The sequence below is a fragment of the Anastrepha ludens genome, chromosome 5 (genome assembly GCF_028408465.1).
Source record: "Anastrepha ludens isolate Willacy chromosome 5, idAnaLude1.1, whole genome shotgun sequence".
In the NCBI taxonomy this organism is placed as follows: Eukaryota; Metazoa; Arthropoda; class Insecta; order Diptera; family Tephritidae; genus Anastrepha; species Anastrepha ludens.
In genome coordinates this window covers 120,690,929-120,713,534 of record NC_071501.1, presented here as the reverse complement: position 1 = coordinate 120,713,534, position 22,606 = coordinate 120,690,929, and the positions used below count along the sequence as shown (strand labels likewise).

The 22,606-nt window shown below is 36.6% G+C and overlaps 2 protein-coding genes across 3 annotated transcripts in view; one reads left to right on the top strand and one right to left on the bottom strand.

The window, feature by feature from the left end:
* Window positions 1–7,191, bottom strand: part of LOC128865292 (uncharacterized) — a 44,691-nt gene extending 37,500 nt beyond the window's left edge. For both annotated transcript variants that reach the window (XM_054105462.1, XM_054105466.1), the window contains exon 1: window positions 6,941–7,191. The gene's annotated coding sequence lies outside the window, so the exon portion shown is untranslated. The remainder of the gene's footprint in view (window positions 1–6,940) is intronic.
* A 9,454-nt stretch (window positions 7,192–16,645) lies between these two features.
* LOC128865295 (uncharacterized) lies at window positions 16,646–21,022 on the top strand. Its single transcript, XM_054105469.1, has 4 exons — window positions 16,646–16,925; window positions 20,043–20,284; window positions 20,355–20,528; window positions 20,601–21,022. The coding sequence occupies exons 1-4, from the start codon at window positions 16,728–16,730 to the stop codon at window positions 20,824–20,826; spliced, it is 840 nt and encodes a 279-aa protein (XP_053961444.1). The 5' UTR covers window positions 16,646–16,727; the 3' UTR covers window positions 20,827–21,022.
* Window positions 21,023–22,606: the final 1,584 nt, after the last annotated feature.

Genomic DNA, 22,606 nt, shown 5'->3' with positions numbered 1-22,606 from the left:
TTGACTCTTGCACAATAACTGCTAGCCACAAAGATGTGCAGCTACAGCACAGCTCCTCGGTGCTTATCCACTCTGACCCGCTTGCTTTTGATGGTACTTTGTTTGCATTTTGGCAGTTGGAATATTTGCGGTCTTTAGCCGGTTTCGTATTTAAACTCATTTTCCATGTGTCTCTGTATGTGAGTTGCATTCAACTGGTATTTATTTATGTTTGTATTTTTGGTTCTGTCTGGCTGTGGCATACTCTTGGAACTACGCTTAAAGCTAAATATCTACATACATACATACATACGTACATACATACATACATATTTACATATATACAAACATATTAAACTTCAATTTGCGTTGATTTAGTGTTGGTTAGTCTGCCATTATTGGCGAGTGCCAGCAACCAGTGGCTCTGTTGAAAGAAACTCGTAAAATGAAACGCTTTAAATTGGAGTTTTGCAGTCTTAATAAATGAAGTATTAAAAAGGATTTGCCACCTGAAGAGATGCGTTCCTAAGCCATTTAGATAACATTTTTTGGTTAAATTGGGATAAGAAGCATTTCCAACTTTTGAACTGCTGTGAATACACAAAATTTATTTACAAAAGAAAATCTTTCAAAATAAGCGCCTGGAAATTTAAAAAAAAATTCTTTGCACGATGTTGCAACTTTTCTTCCAGGTAAAGTCCATTTTCAAAAGTCTTTTACTCGGAAGAAAATGCCCCACTCCAAATGCAAAGCAAATTGTCAAAAATGAACTAAATTTTTGAGAAACTTCAAAGTTACTTTTTATTCCGCAAGAATTGAATTGACTATAAAACTGCATACCCTGAAGTTTTCTCAAGATTTATCTGAAAAGTGCAAAATTTTGATAAAAAGCTTTTTTTTGTAACCAGCACAAAGTGGGCTAATCCCGGACGTTGTGAGCTGCTTGAACCATATGCTGAAGAATCGTCCTGGCCACTCTCAAGTGAATGGCGATCAGTAATTTTCCCCACTTGCGTGGACTTCTTTCTGCACATGGAACCGTCCTCCGTTAAGGTTTATTTATATTTTGCTAATCACACATAACCAAAGATGTGGAGATAATACTCCTATGAACCCTCTTAGTTATGTTCATATTACTCATATTAATATTACCTCCTCGAAGGGAGGTACTTTGTCATGGTGCGCGGGCTTAGTCGAATCATTAAACAGACATTAGTGTACTCGTTTACGTACATTCCAGTATTGAGCGAGTGCATTTCCTCCCTATCGTTCTGCCAATCCGAGGAGCAAACCTCTTGAAAAAGCTTTGAGTCGGAACTAGGTATAATACAATCCGTGCCGAGGTTCACTCAGGCTGAGGACCCAGATTTAAAAATAAACCAGTTGCGAGCGGACTGCTCCGGATACCTGGCGAACTCCAATTCTATCTAGCCTTACCTGTGTACACGAACCTCTGTGCAGGTGGACCTCTTTTGTTCGACACTCGTGGGATCAAAATGAGCGGTTCTGTGACCACTCCTAAAGAGAAAAAACAAATGGAGGTCGGTCCTCCTAGAAAACCGACGGAGGTCCGATCACTGTTTAAGCCTCGAGCGTGGCTGCGGTCAGACCGTCAGTGATAGGAGGAAAACGGAGCTTCAGCGATAGGGCTGGTCCCAGTACGAGCTCTGCAGGAGACAGTGGGGGGGGGGAGGAGGACCAATCGTTTTACGGCACGTGTTGTGGGGTCAACTCCGTCTAGGCCAAACAAACCTCATTCCTCATTTAACCGGCAGACCAGTCAGCCTAAAACAGGTTCCAAATATAAGCAAAGAGGGACTTCCTAAGCACGTACGCCTCTCGAATCAGGCCTGTTATGAAGAAAAGATCTGCCAGCGGATCAATTAACAAAGAAACAGGCCAGGTCTGCTGAATGGACAAATATTTGTAAAATTTTTGTGAATTTTCTACAAAGTTTGAAACTTCGGTATATACGGATTTTAATATGCAATTTAATAAGTTTTCACAAAAAAAAAAAAAATAGCGAAAAGAATGTAAGTTGAAAAATATTACGAATGGTTCAAGGGGGAACACCATTGTAATTTTTCAAAAAAAATCGATTTTTTTTGCCTTTCCTGAAAGTAGATATATTCAACAATATGTAAAAAAAATTGTAACTTAAAATCTTGAAAATTGACGAAGTTATACACAAAAAGTGCAGGTAGTGAGTTACAACGGCCAATGAAAACTTTAAACGCGTTTTTCTCAAAACGACTTTTTTGAACACGGTGGCTTCGATTTCTCGAAGACTTATGAACCTATTTTAATTTTGTTTTTTAATTTTTGTACATGTATTGGCTACAGTCGTACATAGCCGTTTTTAAAAATTCCAAAAATTAATATTTTTTCAAGCCTTTCGAAAACAAAAAAAAGTCAAAAACCCCAAACTCATTTTTCAAACCGACGACATCCTTTAATGTATAGATTAAGATTTTTTTTGGTTTTTTGCTTTCAGACGATTTTTCATCGCTGTATCGTGGCCATCAGGGTGCATCAGTTTTTTATGACGCCATTGCATTAATATTAATAACAATTGTAATTTATAATATTTTTAAATAAAAATTTGTGTCAGTATAGTTGAATATATGCCAAATCATTTATAATTTTTCCGATACTCAAATAATCATCCCTACTTACCTATAAAAAAAAAATTCATGAAAATCACAAAATTTTCACACACAGTGGTGTTCCCCCTTAAAAATATGAAGTGACTTAATTATGTTAGGTTAGGTTAGGTTATGGTGGTAGTCGGTCCGTACGACCAACTCACTTAGACCATACAGGTGCTACCAGTGTGCAACACTTGTCTAATTATCTTCATGAAACCATTTTGAGGCTCTTATGAAGCGTAACAGCTCTGTAAAAGAATTTAAAAAGTATTTACCTAGACAATCTGCTCTGACTTAAGCTAGAGCTGTACAATTGCAAAGGAAGTGCTCAACTGTTTCTTCCTCTTTGTCATCTCTACAACTTCTACAATATTCATGGGATTCCTAGTCTCGAGGAATGCCTGCAAAATAGTCAACGGCCGGTTATACAAGCCACGACCTTCGAGATATCATCTCTTGAGAGGCTAAGCAATTCCTTTGTCCTTTTTTTGTTTATTTGCGGCCATAGTAGCCTAGCTGTTACACATGTATCTTCATCTCTTCATGACCTATTGGCCTCTTGGATAATGTTGTTTTTGAGTTTGTTAGTTTACTCATGGCCAAAGGTATTCCAATAGTAGGTACTTTTATCACTGAGCAGTTGAAGAGCAGTACCTTTCCAGCGGCTTTGGAATTTCCCCAATATCTCTGTGCCCCGGAACCCAACTAAAACTGAACTTGAATACGCGCTAATATCATTTAGGGCTGCCCGGCATTCCTGTGCAACCTTCGATCTTAGTACAGCCACATTTATTGATTTAATGGCCGCATTGCTATCCGAGGATATATTTATAGTCATTTTTGTTACGGCATAAGATATGTAGCCACTTCTTTTATAGCTACAACTTCTGCCAGATAGAAGCTGCAGTAGTCTGATAGTCGAACGGATACTTCCGGTCCTAGTCCCTTCGAAAATACTCCATAGCTAACCTTATCATCTAGCTTGGAACCATCTGAATAAAAATTTAATTCCCCCTTCTCCATGTCGCTTCTTGGCGGTATTCTCGTCTTGAAGAGCTTGTCGAAGGTGAGTCTAGGAATAGAAGAATCTATTTCTTGTTTGTGACTGTTCAAAGGGTGCAAATTACAGGCGTGACCAAACCACCGGTTTTTCTATAGCATCTTACTAAGCGCCGAGGCGTCGCACAGTGCGGCCGATTCCCAAAAAGCTGGCCAAAAGTCGAAAAAAAAAGTTTCTAGATAGAGTTTTTTTGTCTTTGGGTTGGCTACAGTAATGCCTTGAGTAGTGAAAACCGTTCATAGCAACGTCCTGTACCCTAAGTATCCTCTGTATTTTCAGTCGCAACGTGGCCTTCGTTTGAGCATCGTATTACTGTCGATGAATAGTGAAAGTTGTACACATTTGAAAGATTTTGTAATGGAGTAAATTGAACAAAACCAAATGGAATCATCTTCGGAAGGTTAGTAAAATACGAGAAATCTTTAGTACATATCAATACCTCGACACAAAATTTTTAGCTGCAGCAATACGTAGATACATTTTTTGCAATTTTTTTTATAAAATTTGAGTTTTCAAACTGTATAGTAATACAACGCCGTCATATGCTGCTTTGAAACCTATTAAAGGTTACTCAAAAATGTAATGGTTACTGAATAAAACAAGATTCAGCTGCTACCACTTGCTAATCAGCGACCCCGAAAACATATAAATTTACATGCATCTTGATTATGTTCTTGAATATACGCTATTTCACGTGAGGGGGTGGCCAATAGGAGTGGAAGGGGGTGGATTTTCAAAATTTTAAGATCAAATTCGTAATCAGCGACCCTGAAAACATATAAATTAACATGCATCTTGATTATGTTCTAGAATATACGCTATTTCACGTGAGGGGGTGGAAAGGGGGTGGATTTTCAAAATTTTAAGATCAAATTCGTAATCAGGGACCCCGAAAACATATAAATTAACATGCATCTTGATTATGTTCTAGAACATACGCTATTTCACGTGAGGGGGTGGCCAATAGGGGTGGAAAGGTGGTGGATTTTCAAAATTTTAAGATCAAATTCGTAATCAGCGACCCCGACAACCCCCGAGTAAGAAATTTTGAATCAATTACTTAATTTTTTGAGTTTTGGCCAGCTTTTCGGGAATCGGCCGCACAAGATTTTGTACAGGCAAAGGAGCTGTTCTGTGGACCTTACTCATGATTTTAGCGTAACTCGCCTTTAGAGCAGATGACCACCATACGAGTATTTCATATAGTAAGCTTACAGAAATATAGAGCCATTCTGTAACGCGGGGTGTTAACCCCATTTAATACCGACCGATTTTTTGCAAGTATATAATGCAACGTTGACCTTTTTTACTATTTCCTCAATATTAAGTTTGCATGAGAGTTTCCTATCTAACACGGGTCCTAAGTACTTGAAATTCTCTCTCAAAGGAATTTCCACACTCTTAAAAACCAGCGAGAAGATTATAGGAGGACTATGTTTCCTTGTAAAGCGAATTATTTCAGTTTTTGCGGAGTTTATAGCGAGTCCCCCACTCTCAGTCCAGTTCCTAATTACGTGAGCTCAAGTGTATGTATACTTGGCACCATATCCTCTTCTTCTTCTTGATTGACGCGATTACCGCTTACACGATTTTGGCCGGGTTAAACAAAGTGGGCCAGATGTTTCTAATCCTTCTCTACCTGATCTCCAATTCAGAGGAGGCCTTCCTCTTCCTCTGCTACCACCAGCTGGTCCTTTCCTTGTCGAGCTGGTCGAATCCTTTCAGAACCGGAGTGTTTGTATCCATTCGGACGACATGACCCAGCCAACGAAGCCGCTGGATCTTTATTCGCTGCGCTATATCATTTACGCTTAAAGTGGGACAGTCCTAATTTGTATGTATAGGACATTTCAAGTTCGACCTTTTGTTTTAGCTCAGCGCATAAGCCATGACAGGGCAGCTAATGGGCGTGTAGGACAAGGCAGTACAACGAACCGATGGATAAGTGCAGTAGAAAGCGATCTCAAAAAGATTTGGGGGGGATTCGTGACAATGCAGCAAAAGCTCAAGCTCGACCGCTTTGGAGCAGCGTTGTAAAGAATGCCTTGACGCACCCCGCATTGTAAGGCTTGAAGGATGATGAGGATCTTTTTTGCGTAGTGATTTATTTGCACAGCAGTCACAGTTCGTTGGCGTCGTTTGGAATCCAATTTATGCCTCTCATTCAAATATAATTGAAAAGGTACAACGAAATTTTATTCGATTCGCCCTGCAACCTTTTAATATCTCTGATCCACTACCACCCTACAGTGCTCGACGTATGCTAATAAATATGGGGTCCTTTGCCAATTGACACACCTTTCACTTCTTGATATTTGTTTTTGATATTATTTGTGGTTCTGTTAATTGCCACGCTAGTCGGCCTCCTATTATTTCTGCCACGAAAAAGGCTCTTCATAAAAAACCATTTTCCATACGGAAGCGGCGTAAAACTCAAGGTCCCTCCATTTGTGGAACAACATCAAGAGGCACTCGACGCTCGGCCAAACACCTAACAAAAGAATACGTGCCAATTATTTACTTTTTATTTATTTATTTTACTTGCTCCTCTATCTGTTCTTTCTTGTAAAAAGAATTTAATTTCTTATTTTCAAACGGCTCAGATTTCTAATATCACAATTGTATATTACGGCTCTCAGGCCTTCATTAAATGTAATTATAAAGATATGACTGGTCGAATTATGATTAGCTAAATTTTTGGTAAAACTTTGCCTTCACTGATACTGTCCCTATCAACTATTCCATTTATTACCGGCCTAAGTTTTTCGTATTGTGAATACAGCCTAGAAACTTGTTATGGTAATTTCCACTTTCTGTTTGTAAAATTTGTTTGTTTACATAGGTAATATACAACCCTTTCACACTTACTGTCTGTTTTTCTGTAATGGGTTTTGATTTATTTCTCTTATTACTCGAATATAAAAAGTTTCTCGCATGTCATGCTCCAACTGTTTTCTATATGCATTTTTTTTGTGTTTTTTTTTTTGTTTGCTCTCTTTGTTTTTGCTTTCATTTTTATGTAATAAGAGAATTCTCATAGAAACACATATAATTAATTATACCTCTTCATACATATCTACCACCTGTGTTGAGTCAAACATTTCAATTTAATTTACCTCACGCATTTGTTAGTGGGCATTGTTTTACTACTTGTATTTAGTTACTAAATTTTAGTATGAAAAAGAGCAAATTCTTTCTCATATGCATTGCCACTGAGAGCAATACCACAAAGTAGGAAATACTCATCACTTACATTTGTTTCTACTCGTACTACTGCTGCTGATATGTTAGCTGAGCGTCTCTCTGTTTTGACGACTTCAGCCTTCAGATAAGAAAAGTGTTTGTGAAACTATTGTCGTAACTAATCAAAAATACAATTGAAACTGCACTGTTTTCATAGAATTGTATAGAACTTCTCTTCAAATTATACGAGTAGTAAATTTTTTACTTGTACAGTTTATTTTCACAATAGAAAAATGCAGACTGACGCATTTGTTCAAGTATTAAGTATATATGTATGCGTGTGCGTATAGCACATCAAGAGAAAGAAATGGACAACGATTTCATATGGGCTACACTCTCAGATATTTACAATTGGCGCGCACGTATTTTCGCTATATGTTTGGCCAAGCTGCTTCTCTTATTTGTGATGTGCCTCTTTTAGGTTACATATACAAATGGAAGCTTTCTCATGGCAGATTTGCTTTTGTTAGTTTGACATTTCGTGCGGAGTAGTCACCTCTATTGGAAAATACTTTTTCTACCATATATTGATTAATTTTTATAGTGGGCATCGAACTTGAGGTCAACCGATTGTTAGTTACACATACAAGCTTCGACATTCTGGGCACCAGTGTCCAAAAGAGATTTACAAGCACATTAAGCCGCGTATGGATGCGTATATGCCTCACTACATTGGGTGGTCTAAAAGGTTCGGTAACAAATTACCGAGAAAAATTAAACTTTAATATCTGTTCTTAAATAAATCGCAACAGCCTACACCTGAAAACGAATTTTGGAGATTAACATAAAAAAAAAAACAAAATTGAGTAATCGTATAATTTTGCTAAACGATAGATGTGTTTGCACAAGATTTTCTTTATGGCGATATAACACAAAAAGAATGAAGTCAAACCGCTAACAACATATAAATAAATGACATTTATGGACTTAATGTGGTTTCTAAGAAAATAGAAAACATTAACAAAATGTCTATCTGAAAATTCTAATTATTAGAATGAACCTCGTATTTGTGTGACCAATCATTTAAAAAATCCATTAAAACTTGAAAAAATAGTTTGAAAAAGACTGGCGAATAAGTAGTTAATTCTGAAATTGCTAAAGAAATTAATATCTATCATCACATAATATCAAAACGTACTTTATATTAGAAATTTGCATACAAATATATGATCGACGTGCGTGTGCCATATGGATTAATTATAGGAATTTCAATCGAACAAATTTCTATTTGTGAGATGTTACTGAAACGAAAATATGTACTACGATTATTGATGAAAAAATTACTCACACAATACACGAAAGCGATCGTGCACGTAGTCAGCTGGCCGAGGCAGAAACTGAGAGAGCTCGATTGGCAGGATCCGATGTATTCACCATATCTGCATATACCCCACACATTGTAGGAAGCGGCAATTTCATACATAGATATATACTTGTATGTATTTATACAGATGCAATCCTTTCACAATTTAAAAATTTTGGAGTGAACCTTTAAATAAAAAAAAAATTACAAATGAATAAAAGAAAAGAAAATAAAATGTAAATTTAATAATAAATAGCTAAAATTTAAGATATTTCTAAATTAAAACTTAAAGAGAGCTAAAAATAAACAATAATAAACCAGGACGATGGTTCCGTGTGTAGAAGTCCACGCAAGTGGAGAAAGTACCTGATGACCATTCACTTCGGATTGGCCAAGACGATTTTGCTGCATACGGTCCAAGCAGCTCACAACTTCCGGGCTTCCTCTGGATAGCTCCCGAACATCCGTTTGAGAGCGAGCCAAGGAAAAAGACAACAATGCCTCGGATGAGAACTGCTCATTCTGATGACGAATCTTGAAAACGGACTAAAGACAACAAAAAAAAAATTAAAAAAAAGGGTTATTATGTCAATCAAGAAGAAGAAAAAAATAAACAACATAACTTTCCGGTTTTATAAATCCATTATTTTCAGAAAAAATAATCGAAACTAATATAAAGAGAGGAATACTAACAATAACCCTAAAAACTGGGAAACCAGATACTGTGAAAAAAATGTTTTTTACCAATGAATAAAAACAAAAAAAACTTAATAAGGAATGAAAACTTAAATAAGGCATACAAAAACTTAAATAAGGCATTAAAAGATATTAAATTTAAACCTCCCGATTGGCATGAGAAAGAAACGGCTGGCGCGCTTTGTTAAACTCGGTTAAATCGCGAAAGCGGCTAACACGCCAATCAAGAAGAAGAACGAAAAGCTCTACGAATTAAAAACCACCAAATATTTTTAGATAAAAAGTTTTCCCTTTATTTACATATGCATTCAAAAGAAACGAAATGGATTTTTTTATTTTAAATTTATCCGTAATACATTAATATTACGTTCTTCTAAAGAAATTTCCACATTCCCAAAAGTTACAACCCAAAATTTAACCACTTGACGCTCGGGTTTTTTTTCATAAAAATGTAACCAAAAATATCAGTTTATTTTTTGTATTTTAAAAGTATATATTGCTTAAAATAATAAATAAAAAAAAAAATTTAAATAAATATAAATATAAAATAAAACTAAACTTTTAAAAATAGAACAAATATCGTTGTATGATTTTAATATTAAATATCATATAATATATAAAATATAAGATTCAATTAATAATAATTAGTAAATAGAATATAAAAAATGGTTCAAATTATGGGTTTATAAAATATAAGAGAAGAAACCATATAAAGAAGCTGGTACAAATGACAAGTAACGATTGGTCAGCACGATTCGTTCATGTGTTGCATGTAATACAAACATGCGAGCAGCATTCGCGTTGGTGCGCTAGAGTATGTCCACCGCACGCCTATAATATCATACAAAGCATTAAGCGATTAAAAATGCCTCTGTGTTCGCGCTCTTATTTTGACGGCTTTACGTGTTATTTAAAAAAATTAAAAAAAAACTGTTTGTGCTTAAATTTTGATACCGCACATTTCAGAGCACCCACACCTCTACATGCACATATATTCTAATTTTTTTATTTCTCAGTTTTTATTTGCATTCTCATATTTATATGAGGAGAACATGAGCGCTTGAAACAAGAGGGTAGTTATGATTTCTTGTAATTCAACAGCCACTTGTGAGCGCAATAACAACAGCTGATATTCGTTTTGATTGGCATTCTTCTTCTCCTGAATTCTAATCCTATTATATAATATTTATGCAAGAATGATAGAAACAAGATTGCGCCCATCAGAGCGTACGTGTCGTCACGTTTGCTGAGTTGTGCAGTATTGCCAACCATTTGCTCTTCGCAATAAAATTAGCGCTTTTTTATACCGAAAATGCGAAAATTTTGAAGTTTCGTGTTTGTTTCTTTTTGCGTTTAATTTAAAGCTACCGAATGCTTCAATGCTATCACTAGTAAAATGCTTCATACATATAAAGCTCGTTTTTCGATTGAAGGCATTTCCTCGCCGGCAGAAATGCATCCACTGTTTGCAGAGCGCCTCATCCTTTGGAAATATAATATAAAAAAGCTTATATCACACGCTTTATTGAGGTTCTTACTAGCACAACTTTTCACTGCACATTTCATGTTTTCTTATTTTTCACTTATACGAGTACACTTTCACGAATTATCTTATTTTTGCGTAAATATTCACTAAAACGTTTGTTACCGTTTGTTCTTATTAACGCACATTTCAAAGAAGAAACGAATATTCATAAACATCAACAATAACCGCAATCATGGGCAATGTGACCAGATCTCTGAGAAGATTTTAGTGCTAATGAAAATTTTTTTACTCTTATAAAATTTGATAATTTGAAAGTGCAAATTCAATTTTTGGCTCCATTTAAGGTTATGCAAAAATATTAAATGCCCCTCTCTCAACTCTTCTTAAGATTGAAAACCTTTTTACACATTTATTGAATGCGAATTAAAACCATAGAGATGTAATCGTTTCTTCCGGTCATCAATCCTTAGTGAGACATAGGGCATTAAGAGTTATATTCATTGTAAAAATAAACAACAAAATACCAGAAAATACTAAAGAAACCGTACTGACATTTTTACAAAAAGAGTACCTTATCTAGTTACATAACTTCAAATACAGCAAAAAAGTCGTTCCCTTAACAAAAGAGTCTCGCTTAAAAAAAACCTCATAAATTAAATTGTACATAAGCATGACACATTTATTTAAAAAAACGCACATTTTAAAGACAATTTGTCACGCATACAAAGTTCGTTAAGTGATTCAATAAAAATTTGTTGGGTTATTTTCTTTGAATGGGCATTTTAATGCGTTTTTATATCCAAAGCTAGGCAACACTGCAGTAGCGAGAGAGAGATTTGACTGCCGAAAGCAGAAGTACACCAACAACACCTGCAATCGCGGGCAATGCCACCAGATGTTAAAAAAAAGTAAAGCTAAATAAAACTGAGTGAATTATTTAAATAATTATTAAAAAATGTATATTTTACAAAATTATAAACATGACATTTTAATTAGAACAGCTAGAAAAATGTCATGAAGAAAGAACTAAAACTCCGTGACTAAATAACAAAAAAAAAAGCTAAATCAAGTTACGAAAATGGTAATCTGGCCATACTGGAGCTAAAATCACGTAACTAGTTGTCAAATTCGCTGAGCGCAAAGTAACGGGACCACGATGGGCGCCATCTCATTATTCTTTGCATCATGATATTTATGTACTTGTATTTTTACAGAGAATGGAAAAACAAAAAATATAGCGTATTCTAAGACGTTAGAATAAAAGATTTTGCCTTTACGACAGAGCAGCGCAGGCGGGTATTTGCTGGTACTTACTAAATGAAATAAAATGTTTATTAACACTAGATTTACGAGTGTTGATTACATACCTATTTTTGCTGAAGTGAGCCATTCGACTCATACACCAAAATTGAAGTTGTTTGCGGAAAAAAACAGTTCCAACTAAATTGATAAAAAAAAATGTATGTAAAAAATATTTAAAAAAAATATAAAATAATAAAATAAAAGATATATTATTAAGAACTTCATGGAAAAAATGGTGTAGCTAATATACTAATGGTCTATTTATAAGTTCGTGCGGTTTTACAACAGATGGCGTAACTTGATTATTATTCCATCGATCCACATTTCCAAACATTCATTGGAGAGCTACTGTCGTAAGGCACAAACGTCAGTATAAGTTTTTTATTTGAAGCGTAAACAACAATATTTTTACCACACTTGAAAATGTCGAATTTCGTGCCAAATAATGTGTTTTTGCGGGGAATTCTTCTTCATTATTTTAATATGAAGAAAAAAGCAGCCGAAAGTCATCGTATCTTGGTGGAAGTTTATGGTGAGCATGCTCTATCTGAGCGAACGTGCCAGAAGTGGTTTGCACGCTTTAAAAGTGGTGATTTTGGCTTGGAAGACGAAGAACGCGAGGGTGCGCCGCCAAAGTTCATGGATACCGAATTGGAGGAATTGCTCGATCAAGATCCGGCTCAAACGCAAGAAGAGGTTGCAAAAACTTTGGGAGTTGATCAATCAACCATTTCCAAACGTTTAAAAGCCATGGGAATGATCCGAAAGGTAGGCCATTGGGTGCCGTATGAATTGAAGCCAAGAGACGTTGAACGCCGTTTTATGGCATGCGAACAACTGCTTCAACGGCACAAAAGAAAGGGTTTTTTGCATCGAATTGTGACTGGCGATGAAAAGTGGGTCCATTACGACAATCCAAAACGTCGGGCAACGTATGGATACCCTGGCCATGCTTCAACATCGACGTCGGCGCAGAATATTCATGGCCTGAAGGTTATGCTGTGTATCTGGTGGGACCAGCTGGGTGTTGTGTATTATGAGCTACTGAAACCGAATGAAACGATTACGGGGGATGTCTACCGACGACAATTGATGCGTTTGAGCCGAGCACTGCGAGAAAAACGGCCGCAATACGCCGATAGACACGACAAAGTTATTTTGCAACATGACAATGCTCGGCCACATGTTGCACAAGTGGTCAAAACATACTTAGAAACGCTCAAATGGGATGTCCTACCACACCCGCTGTATAGTCCAGACCTTGCGCCATCCGATTACTATCTCTTCCGATCGATGCAACATGGCCTGGCTGACCAGCACTTCCGTAATTACGATGAAGTCAAAAAATGGATCGATTCGTGGATTGCGGCAAAACCGACCGAATTTTTCACAAAGGGAATCCGTGAATTGCCAGAAAGATGGGAAAAAGTAGTAGTAAGCGATGGACAATATTTTGAATATTAAATTTGTAACCATTTTACGTCAATAAAGTTTCAAATTTCGAAAAAAAACCGCACGAACTTATTCATAGTCCTAATATATTTATTGCATTTGGCACGAATGCTCTTATATCTATTTTTCTTGAATTTTTGACACGGGAATGAAAATGTTCTCGTCATCGTCGCTATAGTTTTCTTTTAGCTCTTCAGCTAAATGGAAAATAAAATCCGTTCTTGAAATCATAACTTGGTTGATCTCTTTATAAAGAACCTAGACTTCAAGTTCGGTGTATGATTTCATACATATATGCCATCATGCCTTAGTCAATAATCAATTTGAAAGCACTGAAATTGAAAGCACTTACCGAACCAAGCCTAATATGTCCTTTAGCATAGGCAGTTTAACCCGAGACCTGTTGTTGTTGTTGTAGCATATTACTACATCCGAGACCTCTTTGAATGCGTTATAACCTGAAAATCTATCTACATCTCGTACTTCTTTCAATGTTTTCCCCATAAAATCCCATCAGTTGCTTTTTCGGTAGACATTTCTTCTTCTTTTTCATTCCAATTCATTTTCGGTTTCAGAATCGATATATATGGAAGATCCTCTTCTTTAATACTGGAAAATTAAGTGCTATTGGCTTCCTCTTCTATTTAACTTTCGTTAGCTTCTTTTTCTTGATTGGCGCGATAACCGCTTACGTGATTTTGGCCGAGTTTAAAGAAGTGCGACAGTCGTTTCTTTCTCGTGCTAACCGGCGCCAGCTGGACACACCAAGTGAAGCCGAGTACTTCTCCACCTGATCTTTCCAACGCAGAGGAGAGTCGGAGCGTTTGTATCCATTCGGACAACATGACCCAGCCAACGTAGCCGCTGGATCTTTATTCGCTGCGCTATGTCTCGTCGTAAAGCTCATACAGCTCATCGTTCCATCGCCTGCAATATTCGCCGCTGCCAAGGTGCAAAGGTCCAAAAATCTTACGCAGAATCTGTTTTCTCAAACACTCCAAGGTACGCCTCATCGGATGTTGTCATCGTCCAAGCTTCTGCGCCATACGTTAGGGCGGGCATAATGAGAGCCTTAAAGTGTTAGTTTTCTTCGTTGAGAGAGGACTTTACTACTCAATTGCCTACTTGGTTCAAGGTAGTACCTGTCGGCAAAAAAGATTCTCTGTTAGATTTCGAGACTTCAAGCTTTCGTTGTCACATAGCTCCATATCTGAATCCATATAAAATTTTAGTTGCAAAAATTTATTTATAAAATTAAATTATTAAAAAAGTCCTGTTCACACGACGTTTAAAACGGAATGATGAAAGAGTTGGGTAAATAAGACATTTTTGATAACAGCTAACTAATAAGTTGGCAATAAATGTTCAAGCAACATCTTTCTTTAAAATTCTGATAAGAACTTTATTTTTGTAATACTCACTTTCAAATCAAAGAAAGAAATTATTATAATAATAATATTGTATAAAAGCGAACTAGTTGTAATATATGCGTTCGGGAACAGGAACGTCGAACGCTGGAGAATGCAGTCGGTCACATAACCACTGGCAATGTAATCGGCAAAATGCTAAGTGGCAGATCATCAATGGTTTCGCGGAAAGAATTCGCCACTCTGAAGTAATGCGAAAGCGGTTCCCGGTTCCAGGGTGGGCGACGGTTCCAAACGAGGGGAATGTTTTAAGTCCCCGGACATACCGTTGCTGCGACAACAGCTTTGATGATGCGTTAGGCATTTTAAGCCCCTTAACTAAAAAAAAAAGTTGTAATAAAAACCAGATTGGGCTTAAGGGGTTATACGCAGTTATGAAGCAAATAAAAGACGGGTTGTCAAGGATTTATCCTGAAGAAACTTCAGAATATTTTAATTTGAAAATTTTTGGAGGTTATAAAAGCATCCTTCAAGAACGTAACAAAATTTTTTATTTATGAAAATGTTGATTATAGAGCGCGCTGCAGGCGATTTCTGGAACCTCCTTTAAAAAAAGACGATTTACGGTGTATATCGTAACTCAGTATTGGATTATCTGAAATCAAAAAACCAAACAAATTTTGTTAATATATTAGATTATCTAGTAATTAATCGTTCGGCTAATCAAAATAGTGAATTTTCACAAAATGGCAGCTTTTAAAAGAAATGATTTCGATTTTTACGTTAAAATTTGGCCGTAAATTGATTATAAAATGGAAAATAAGTATCAGATTTACAAAAGGAACGATTAGTTACTAGAAAATGTATCTTTAAAGATTGAGTTAAAACGGTTGACCGATCAAACAAGCCGTTTTCGAGATATCGTGTACACCGACTTGAAAAATGCCGTTTTGAAAAAAACACGTTTAAAGTTTCAATACCTACCTTAAAACGTGCCGAGGCATCTCTACATATTTAGGAATAACTCCGAAAGTATTGCTTAGATATACTTCAAATTTCGTGCGTATACTTTTGAATATATGTACATTACAAAAATGCAATAAAAACAAATCGATTTTTTTGAAAGTCCTAACTGCGTATAACCCCTTAATAATGCCTAAGCAGAATAAATTAAGTTTATACAACCTTCATTTTATGAAGCGACGCTTGGAGTGTTTGAGAGAAAGATTCTGCGGAAAATTATTGGACCTCTGCACGTTAGCAACGGCGAATATTACAGGAGATGGAACGATGAGCTGTATGAGCTTTACGAGGATATAGACTTAGCGCAGCGAATAAAGATCCAGCGGCTACGTTGGCTGGGTCATGTCGTCCGAATGGATACTAGCGTTCCGGCTGAAAGTATTCGATGCTCTATCAGCTGGTGATAGCAGAGGAAGAGGAGGGCCTTGGACACTTAGTGTGTCCAACTGGTGCCGGTTAGCACGAGAAAAGAACGACTGGCGCGCATTGTTAAAATCGGCCAAAATCACGTAAGCGGTTATCCCGCCAATTCAGAAGAAGAAGAGCCTTCATTTTAGAAAAAAAATTTTACAGAATCAATTTTGTTCTAATTATACATTTTATTACATTGATTTTAAGCAACATTTATTTCCTATTGTTATTAATTGCTATTCGCTATTTTAAATTTTATAACAGGTATTCTGTCTTTATCCCAGCGAGGGACTTGGCCATATTGAGTATCATAACCATTTATTATTTTTAATTTTCAACTACCTTAAAATTACCCACTATGCCATTTTAAATTCAAAGCCCTATTTGTGATGTAGCGAGTCACGTATGCACATCTTTTTTTATCTTAAGTAATCTTCAGCATTTCGATGTAATAATTTATTTACACACTTACACATCTGCAAAGCCAGAGCTTTCATGTTCGTTATTTCCTACAGAGGCACTAATTCACTTAAGTCAAATACCTTCACATACATACATATTGCCGAGCGAAAGAAGCATACGGAGCAAAATTTATCGCTCTCATATCACACTTCCATCTCTTTCAGAGAGCGCTCGTTCCTCAGTAAGCTAATTTAGCACCTTAGAACAATAAAAAATTGCTTGGTATTCTCAGTGTTGCTGAGGCTCGCTTGTGTTTAACACAACGTTGAAGTGAAACATTCACGCTCTCATCAGGATGACACATTCTTTGGTAGAAATTCCGCAAGATCAGTGGCCAGAGCTGCGTGATCTGTACGAGGGGCAGAAGAAGCTATCTTGCGCATATAATACGCTTCAGTGTTTAATTGATTGGAAAGCGCAAAATGAGGCACTGGACATTAAGATATACTCGCTGGATGGGGATTGGCGAAGTGATGGCACTTATGTGGCAGTGGTAAGTTGTAAATAAAGGAGCAGAAATGCGAGTTACGGGAAATACATACAGTTTGTTGCTTTAGTTGTTTTTCCAAAGAATTTCAAGTTTTTTGTTTATTAATTCCGTTTAAATGCTGTGAATAAATATGAATAAGTACAAAAAAGAAATATGAATAAGTACACAAATGAAGTCGAAAAGTTGAATTTATTTTCCGTGTCAAAAGTCATTCTTGACAAACTGTATTTGCTCTGAAGTGGATTTGTATACCACCGCGCGACAGTAGACGTTATCCAGGATAAATTTTATATTGCATACGCGGTTTTTAATTTTTCCAACAATTTAATTTTGAAGGGATTTTAAAGATTCGGAGAACTATAACTAAATAAATAACTTCAAAAAAAAAAAAATGTTTTAAATACTTAAGCTCACTTAATGACATTAAAATGGATGTCTAACAAAAGCGATATAGCCAGCTATGAAGAAAAAAATGTGTTTACTTTTCGCCAGGGCAAAAATAGATAATTAATTTCCTTTAAAAAATGTATACTCAAACGTCCTTGAAATTCTCTAATGAAATATTTGAAACAGTCCTGCCATAAGTTCTGTTACAACTTAAGTCCCTTATAGATATGAAATTATAATACTTTTTTTAATGAAGTCAGTGTTATTTAAACATGTAAATATTAAAAATTTGTTTTTTAATTTCTTCTTGAATAGGCCAATTCTTCACTTGAATAGGCCACTCAATTGAATAGACCATTCAGCTCTTGCAACACCCACGGCTTTCATGGATATTGACGTCGCTGCTCGAACCAAAGATTGTTTGAGACTCTCTAAAATTCTGTGAGGTCTTCGACAGGCCCTTTCTTCAATTCTGACCACAATCTCTAGTCCAATGGAGTTCAATGGTTTCAGATCTGGACTTCAAGACGGTCAATCTTTTGCGGCTATGTATCTAGGAATATTTTCTTTAGCCACTGCTAGGGGGCTTTTGCCTTATGGGCAGGAGCGGAATCTTGTTGTAAGATCCAACACTCTCTATTGATGAAATTACTGCTCAATTACTTCACCACGCCTTCTAAGATATCCTTTTGGTACACTTCTGTCCCGGTCTAAACCCCTTCTTCGCAGAAATGAAGAGGGGTAACGCCTTTACAGGACATTCCCCACCAAACCATTAAGGAGGCTGGATGGTGGCCAGCAATTTTTGCGTCTTTGGAAGTTTTAGTATAGATTTTGTCGTTTTGCAAATTAAAAACTTCTTCAACAGTGAACATTTTCTCATATATGAAAATAGTATTTTCATGACCGTTGACTGCGTGAACAGAATTTTGTCACAGAATTTATGGCTAAAGTATATGTAGTATTACATACCTCAACTTTGTTCTTCTTACTGTTTTACAAAAACTTAAAAAAATATTTGATTTCTCCCACTATAAACTTGACAATTGGTGCCTCGGCTTACATTTTCTGCTTTGAAGCTTCAAAGTGCTCCAAAAAACTCAATTGATGAGCAAACGAAAAACTGAGTATACATTATTACTACATGAAATCTATAGTTTAACGTGCAAAAGAAACGGATACCAACAAAAATAAATTTTTACCACATGGTGTAAAAATATACGCACATATCAACATATTGCACAGTGAATACAAAAGAGTCGCAACTCAAAATTTCTGCAAATCGATTATGTCCCATAAACTAACACACAGTACACATTTCTATAACTACCCAACAATTTTTTTAACGTGACTCTCTTCTCTAACTGGAAAAGTACCGTTATGTCTGCTTTTCTGTTAAATGCGTCGCATGCACAGTATCAACTAAATACTACAATTTTTAGTTGTATCAGTGTGCTTAAGAACGACGGATTAGTTTTGTTAGGCATAAATAGTATTATTTTGAGTTGTGTCGCTAATTTTTCAATAAATATAAAATCTTGGGCTCTCTCCTCGGCAGGCAATGGCAAACCTCCGAGTCTATATCTGCCATGAAAAAGCTCCTCATAAAAATATCTGCCGTTCGGAGCCGGCTTGAAGGTCCCTCCATTCGTGAAACAACATCAAATAGGAGGAGGAGCTCGGCTAAACACCCAAAAAGGGTGTACGCGGGGCTCAATCGTCTGAATTATATTGTTAAGTGAAATAAATTTCATTGAAAAAGTTTTAATTAATTGATTATCTTTTAGGACTCGAACTAAACATGCAGAGGTTCTAGCTATAAAATAAGTGGCTACATATCTTATGCCGTAACCAAAACGACTATAAATATATTCGCGGATAGCAAGACGGTCATTAAATCAATGAATGCGGCTATACTAAAATCGAAGGTTGCACTCGAATACAAAGCCCTAAATGATATTAGTGCCGTATTCAAGGTCAGTCTTATTTGGGTTCCGGGGCACAAAGATATCGAGGGAAATTACTCGTACAAAGCCGATGAGCTAGCCAGGAAAGGTTGCTCTACAACTGTTTAGTGATGAAAGTACCATTGGAATACCTTGGGCCACGAGCAAACTAGTAATCAAAAACAACATTATTCAAGAGGTCAATAGGTCCTGGTGAGATGAAGATACATGTGTAATAAATAAACAAGAAAAGGACAAAGGAATTGCTTAGCTTCTCAAGATATCTCGAATGTCGTGGCTTGCATAACCAGGCATTGGCTATTTAGCAGGCATTCCTCGAGACTAGCAGTTTTCTCCCAGCAGTAGAGATGAAGAAAGAGTTGAGCACTTTCTTTGCAATTGCCCAGCCTTAGCTAAAATCAGAGCAGGTTATCTAGATAGATACTTTTTCCATTCTGTTACGGAACTGTCCACGAAGGAAAGTAAATGGGGTTCCTGCGCAGCACAGTGGTATCACAACGAACTTGTAAGGTTTAAGTGACCACCACCATAAGCTAACCTATCTTTTATTTCCTCAGTCAAAATATAAAATCAATAAAATTTCTGCGAAACTAGCGAGAGCAGACCTTCTTTATGGTACTCAATTTGCACTGAAAGTATTGTTTTTTTATCTCTCTTGAGCATTGTCAATTTTTCGTGTTTTTTTGTATTTAGTGTGCGTTATGTTTATCTTAATAAAAATTATTTATTGGTTCGTATTTCACTTTCGTAAATATTTTCACTTTAGAAAAAGAAACCAACAAATTACGTATTCCTGAATACACTTACCGAAAACCAAGAGCTCTTATTAACTGCGCTGAAATTAGTGAATATCAAAGAGCCGCTTCTCATATTTGGATACCCCGGACGTCTAAAGAACACTGTGGAAGAGTTCTTTGTAGGAGAGGGTTTTAGCAAAGAAACTTTTCTCGCGGACGGCACTTTTTGGTATTATATCGATAAAGAGAAGGCGAAGCAACTGCCAGTGAAGTAAGTAGACTACAACTAATATTTTTAATTTTATATTAATTAATTTAATTTTTAAATAACTAAATTTCAGCGCCCCCGAAGGCTACACTCTACGTTCGTTGGAAACGAAGCATGCCGAGCAGGTCAACAACATTTGGCCTCACCGTACGAATGGTTCAGTACATTTTGTAGAGCTATTAATTGCTTATAATGATAGTGTTGGAGTTTTTGATGGTGCCGGCAATTTAGTTGCCTGGTCTTTGAGGTCTCTGCACCTTCCTGCAATTACATAACTAGTTGAATATACCTACATATAATATTCGCTGTGTATTTACAGACTACCAATCGGGTCCTTGGGCTTAGTGCATGTAGTGGATACGCATAAACGTTTGGGTCTTGGCAGCTTGGTTGTTAGTCACATGTCCAAGTTGATTGCAAGCAAAGGCCTCGAAGTCACTGCACCAGTGGTGTTCGAGAATAAGCCGTCACGTTCCATGTTTGAGAAATTGGGCTTCCAAACAATTGATAAGGTTTATTGGTCAGTGATTCCAGAACGAAAATAGTTTTTTGTTCACGTACCAAGGTTGAAAAAGAATGATTGTATGCACGCATGTCAAAGGGCTCTTGTATGAAGTTTAGTTTTAAAAGAGACTGCTTTGTTTTAATATATGAATAGTATTGTCATGTGGATGTGAATGAAATATATGTATGCACATTTGATTATAAATAAAATATACAGAACTTTACTTGAGGACGAGACGTACGGCAAATATAGATTTCGATCCAAGCTAGCAAAGGTCCAAGCGTGCGTCTTGAGTGTTGTTGTAAAAGAAAAAGAAGTGGAAAGCAGAAAATCATGTCCAGGTAAGTAAATGTATCGACCAGATCCATGCCAAGCTTAATGAGAGATGATCTTCACATGGAAGCCTACCAACGCTCAACTGGCCATCATTTGACAACGGGCTTGAAGAAAATTAGACTCGACAGATGCAAGCAGCTTCTTCGGTGGCATGCAGTCAACTGCCATGAAATTATTATTTTCACAGATGAGAAAATGTTCACTGTTGAAGAAGTTTTATATAAGCAAACGACAAAACCTATGCTAAAACTTCTAAAGACGCAAAAACTGTTGTTCCAAGGGTTGGAGCCGGATAGTACTTAAACGATAGTAATAAGTATCAGTATTGGCCAGAGCCAATAATCGGAATAATTTCCGCAGGAATTAGGAATTGGATCAGCGATTATGTATGCAATCTACATAAAGAGCGATGGTCCGGTCTAGAACGCTGCAGAACTGCAAAGTGTTTTGTGACAAGTCCGAACAGAAAACTGTCAAAATTTATACTAAAACTTGGAAGGAAAGACGTTCGGTTGATGGTCGGTATTATTACAGGACACAACCCATGGGGTCAGCTTATGACCACCATTGGAGTCAATGAGGACCCAATGTGGCTGTCGTGCTTGGAAAAGGCGGATAGCACTGAACACTTTCTCTGTGAGTGTCGTGCCTTTGCTAGAGCACGGCTACGAGTTTTGGGTACCGATGTCGTGAGAATGAGTAATATTCGCTCTCTAAAACTGGAGGATATTTACAGATTTTCCAAAGAATCTGGAAAATTCTCACAGGACTAACTATCTCTATCTCTGTCTCTAGTTTTTCCTATCCTTTTCTCTGATACTTTTCTCCTTCCCTCCTTGACCATCTACTCTTTTTCCAGAGCTCTGTGCTTTTTAGCCTGAGTGCTTTAGGAGCCACCGAATCTCCTGGTGTTCCTTGGCTCGACTTTTTCAAATTTCAATTTCAAGGGTTCAGCATAGTCACCAACCAGCCCCCGTAATGGTTTGGTGGGGAGTGTCTTGGAAAGGCGTTACAACTCTTTATATGGCAAAAACCACTCAAGAGTGGTTAAAAAAGAATAATCCTGGGATCGAGCCGCAGGACTAAGTATATTAGGATAACTCAAGAAATTTGTTCGGCCAAAAAAATGGGACATCTTTTTCTAGTTTTCGTTTAATATTAACCTGTGTTTTGAAAGTTACCATTGAACTCTCATGAGAAAAATCCATTTTTTTGATCGACATTATTTAATAGCGTTTTTTCATTTAACTTCACAAATGTCTAAAAATGTTGCAGACGCTTATTTCTACTAATCCGAGTTTTTTGAAATCATATGACGAATATTATAATGACTAGACTATTTGATGCTTTCTTGGAGGGAGGGGCTTTCTTCCTCTGTCCTGGATTCTTTATTCAACGTCGTATGAATTTCTTGTCTGCCAAGTCTTTAATAACTTCTTTTATGTGGGTTTTGGTAAGCGAACTGTTAGAAGTCACAAGGTGTT

Coding starts and splice junctions, on each gene's coding strand:
- LOC128865295 (XM_054105469.1), top strand. CDS start 16,728: ATGACACATTCTTTGGTAGAAATTCCGCAAGATCAGTGGCCAGAGCTG. Junction 20,285..20,354: donor GCGAAGCAACTGCCAGTGAA/GTAAGTAGACTA, acceptor ACTAAATTTCAG/CGCCCCCGAAGGCTACACTC. Junction 20,529..20,600: donor TTAGTTGCCTGGTCTTTGAG/GTCTCTGCACCT, acceptor GTGTATTTACAG/ACTACCAATCGGGTCCTTGG.